The sequence below is a fragment of the Sprattus sprattus genome (assembly GCF_963457725.1).
Source record: "Sprattus sprattus genome assembly, chromosome: 20".
Taxonomy (NCBI): domain Eukaryota; kingdom Metazoa; phylum Chordata; class Actinopteri; order Clupeiformes; family Clupeidae; genus Sprattus; species Sprattus sprattus.
In genome coordinates this window covers 1,358,092-1,362,753 of record NC_137918.1, presented here as the reverse complement: position 1 = coordinate 1,362,753, position 4,662 = coordinate 1,358,092, and the positions used below count along the sequence as shown (strand labels likewise).

Below are 4,662 nucleotides of genomic sequence, written 5' to 3'. Positions count from 1 at the left end.
GGTTAAAATCTGATATTGAATGAATATGGTGACAGTACCATCAGCCCACATTGGCGTCCCCATAAATACACAGCTTGCCGGTTTGTGACCAACCTTATTATGATTTATTAAACTCAACAGGACAGTTTAAGACCATCATCTCTGCAAAATGCCGGGTGGAATCTTTACCAGATACAGGGATAAGCTGTTAGTCACCAATCAAGCTCTCACTTCCAAGATCGTGGAAAACCCTTTCATCCCTTTCATTAAAAAAGACAATCGTAAATTCTGATTATACATTTTCTATATTCTGCTGAATAATCTTGTTAGCTTATGCTATTTATTTTACGAAACAAAAGTCTGAATGGTTTTGTGTGTGTGTTGGGGTGTGTTTGTGTGTTTTCAGTTTTTGTGTATGAATATTTCCATGACCATCTACTTAAAGGAACTTTGTTGTTGGTTGCATCCACTATCTGCATGGCTGTGTACATGAATGTTGATCTTCTGGTGAGTAGGAGTAGTGACCTCCAGTGCAGAATGGGGAAGGGGAAAGACATTTTGAACATTAAAATGATTTTTGCAGAATTTGTCTTTAACCCTTCTTCCCAAGGGACTCCAAAAGTAATGGAGCATTACTGTTGATGGTAGTATACAGATCAAAGAATAATCCAAATGTGTAAAGCAAGCTATACTTTATTGCAATGCACTTGAGTTGCAAGAATATCCAGGGTTGAAATAGTCCACGCAAATCTAAAATTTAAAAGGTGCCCTTTTGTTAATATCAAGAACCTAATGAATAACTTTACAACTTCATTATAATACACACATTCCATCATTTAAGCATATTGTTAATATTTCCACAATGACATAAATATGCACTGAAGTCAATTAGGGAACTATGTTATCTTGATATGTGTGTTTCTGGTGTTTCAGACCCGCCACTCCTTTACCTCCTTCTTTTTGTTCAGCATGGGGGTATCTTTGTGGCTTATCTGCTCAGGGGGCTTCCGCCGGCGCCTCGTGATCGACCATGACAAGGGGGAGTACCGATTTTACGTCCACACACACCTGCGACACAGGGGGCCCCTTAACCAAATCTTCATTCGCATCATTGCACAAAAAAGTGGTGAGGAGACTTATATTCTCATGAAATACGATACTTTATTATTACATAATGTGTACTCAAACAAGTATGTAATTTGTATTCACCTGATATACTATACTATATTACATGCTGTATACACAAACAAAGTACACATAGATGCAGTGTGAGATTTTTTAGCTCTCCCATCTCTATATTAATCAGGTATTTTTATAAAGTGTAGCCTGATGATTATGAAGTCTATTTACAGCTGATCAGGGAAATTAGTTTGAAAAGTCACACAGTTTCACAAGCCCAACTTTGTGCACTGCATTTGAAGTTTTCTAGAGTATAGTCATACAGAGCCAAATGTAAATACAGCTCAAAGAAATTCTAGACTGTAGGTAAAACCCTTAAGCTCAGATCATCACTAGTGAATATGTAAATAGACACTTGTAAACACAGTCTGTCACTGTATGAGCATTAGGAATAATTTTCTGCCTTGAGAACCCAGATGATTTGCCAGTATTGTGGACTCTTCTGCATGTTCAAGCCACAAACCCTGTAGACTAATGTGTTTCTTTCAATAGCTTCATAAGAGAACAAAAGAACAACATCACTGGCTCTTTGCTTTGACTCATCATTGTGTCAAATATTACCACAGGTCGAAGAAGTCTAATGTACAGAATTGTTCTGGATGGTTACAAGATCGACAGTCATACACTCTGTGGCTTTTCTGAAAAATACAAGGTGAGTGTATCATTCTTCACCCGTGAGAACACACACAACATCTTCAGCGGCAGTAAGAGAGTTTGAGCACAGTGTTGTTGCCTCTTTCCAGCTCTAGAGTCAAGTTTAGAAGATGTGCATCCTCTGTTTCAAGGATGGTCCATTGTAGGACAAGAGAATGAATAAGGCTGATTTCTCTCACCTACAAGTGCACCAAAATAAAGACCTCCTGGTGTTCCAATTTAATGTAAATGTCAGGGAGAAAAAAGGCCAGTAGTAGTAAGCGAGAAGAACATGATTTTGATAACCTTATTTCACCACTTCATCCACTCTCACTGTCTCAGCTGCTGGAGTGCCAGGGAAGGACAATTGCATCCAATCTAAAGCTGAACTACTTTGACTACGTGGACACCTCAAAACGCCACTGTGTGATTCACCGGCCTATTAGAGCAAACAGGGGTACAATATGAGGTCATGATGACATTCATCAGCTACTAAAATGCAAGCTACTAAAATGCACTGTGCAACATTTATTAAACTATTCTTGCAAGCAGTAATACAATGTACATTTATGTATTCTTGTATGCCCTCATGTATATGTAAAGGAAAACACAGGGAGTTACTTCAGTGCAAGTAAGAAGTGATGTAGAGGTACAGTGTAATATGCAAGGTTTATCAGGGCTATTTGTTGGAAATACACTTACACTTTTGCTTTGTTTTGTGATGTATTTGATGTGATTATGCTTTTAAAAGGGACATTTCAGAGTAGAGCCTTTCTGTAAAACGGGTAAACTCAGTGCCCCAGGACAAACCTTATCTGATGGAGGCTGCATAAGTCTAGGGCACCCAGTGGAACGTCACCTGGCTTATCACTTTTTTAGTCATTAGGTTTCCTCCGGTAGGAGGTAACCTATTGTTATTGTAGGCTTTCTTATTATTATGTTGCTGCAATGGGAGTCAATGGCAGCCCATAGAACCATATGGTAACTTTTTGTGAAATTTGGCACACTCATTAAGGACAGTCCCTTCTTCCTTCACACCAAGTTTCATGGCTCTCATTACACCACTCTAGCGCCACCAACAGGGCAAAGTTGGACTTTTGTAACACACACAACTTTTGAACCGTATTACCGATTTTCAAAAATGAGGTACCATTGGATTCCCTGAATCAAGACGAATTAAACCCAACCTATGGCGTCAATTTCCGGTTATATAGATTTTCCGCTATTTCCGGTTTTATCAAAAACCTTTGAAAGGCTTCTCCTCCTACAATTTTTGGCAAATCTTCTTCAAAATCACCAGAGATGATCTTCAGACATAGCCTCACAAAAGTTATCGAACAGAATTTTGATCCTCACAACCGTTTGTCCGGTACAGCCACTCAAATTCAGCAGAAAAGCGGCCAAACAGGAAGTGAAGTCATATGTCAGCAAATATTTGAGCGAAATTTACGCCACAGGGTGTGTTTAATTCGACTTGATCCAGGGAATCCAATGGTACCTCATTTTTGAAAATCGGTCATGCGGTTCAAAAGTTGTGTGTGTTAACACAAGTCCAACTTTGACCCGTTGGTGGCGCTAGAGTGGTATAATGAGAGACATGAAACTTTGTATGAATAAAGAAGGGACTGTCCTTAATGATTGTGCCGAATTTCACAAAAAGTTACCATATGGTTTGTCCGGTACAGCCACTCAAATTCAGCAGAAAAGCGGCCAAACAGGAAGTGAAGTCATATCTCAGCTAATCTTTAAGATATCAACACCAAACTGGTATGTCACTTGGAAGACACTACAACATGTTCCCATGTGCAAAGGCAACTTCATATCTTGAAAAATGATTGATATAAAGCAAATTGGATAAATTGTTAACGGTAAAATAATGCTTTACACATCTGCAGGTCAAAAAGTAAAACTCTGATTCAATCACAAGTTCATATGAAGACACTTGAGAGTGTTTAGTACACAAATCTGAAAAAAAGTTGACTGTAAGATGAAAAGTAGATTTTTGGTGAATATTTGAAACATGCATGCTTGACTACTTGCTAGGGTGGTTCTCTATAGAATGTCTCTGTCTCCTCATCCGCGCGGCTCCTAAATCTCACACACTCAGTCTCCCCTTAACACACGCGCAGGCTTTGTTTTACGCACACACATTCTCACAGACACACAGCTTGGTGTCACACACTTACATTCTCACAGACACACAGGGTAAGCGCACACACACAACCTCCACTCAGTCTAAACTTCAGGGCAAAAGCATTGTAAATGTTGGATTTGAAATGTAATATCCCATTGGCAAGTCTGCAGCATGGATTTTTCTATACAGTGACAAATTGTCACAAAATTACATTTTTCCCTTGTTCGCAATGTTTGGAGGAGGAAACCGCCATCGCTGCTTGCAGCTATATTTATGATTTTAGTATAGTTTAGATATGTTTGTATGCAGCCTTTGTAAGATACCAGGGGTGTATTTGGATTGGGCCTATGTGCTGTATGTAGCCAGTGTATGTGCACTATAATTAATAATGAGTACTAAGCCTAATTTAAATGAGTTGAGAATGGGCTACCAACATTATTTTGCCAGTGTATTCCATTTAAATGTAGCCTGTATCACTATATTTATCAACTACACAAGGATTGAGGGGTTAAGGTTGTGTTGGATGTCATCAAACGTGGTCTCTCAAACGCTCTTTCAACTAGGCTCGTGTTCGTTTTAAGCCAATGAAATCATTGGGCATACAGCGAACAGGAAGGTACAACAATCTTGTTAAAGCTTCCGAAACGGGTATTGATTGGATATGTTTGCTACCCAGTCAGGCCATATGTGCCGGCACCGCTCAGGTGCTTTAAATGCCAAAGGCTGGGGCATGTCGC

At 39.3% G+C, this 4,662-nt stretch overlaps 1 protein-coding gene across 1 annotated transcript; it reads left to right on the top strand.

Annotated features, from left to right (window-relative positions):
- Positions 1–456: 456 nt before the first annotated feature.
- LOC308381187 (cation channel sperm-associated auxiliary subunit TMEM249-like) lies at positions 457–2,259 on the top strand (the record flags this gene model as incomplete). The annotated part of the gene is made up of 4 exons (XM_080858709.1): positions 457–486; positions 913–1,105; positions 1,725–1,810; positions 2,134–2,259. 4 exons carry the CDS (start codon positions 457–459, stop codon positions 2,257–2,259), a joined length of 435 nt encoding a protein of 144 aa, XP_080714835.1.
- Positions 2,260–4,662: the final 2,403 nt, after the last annotated feature.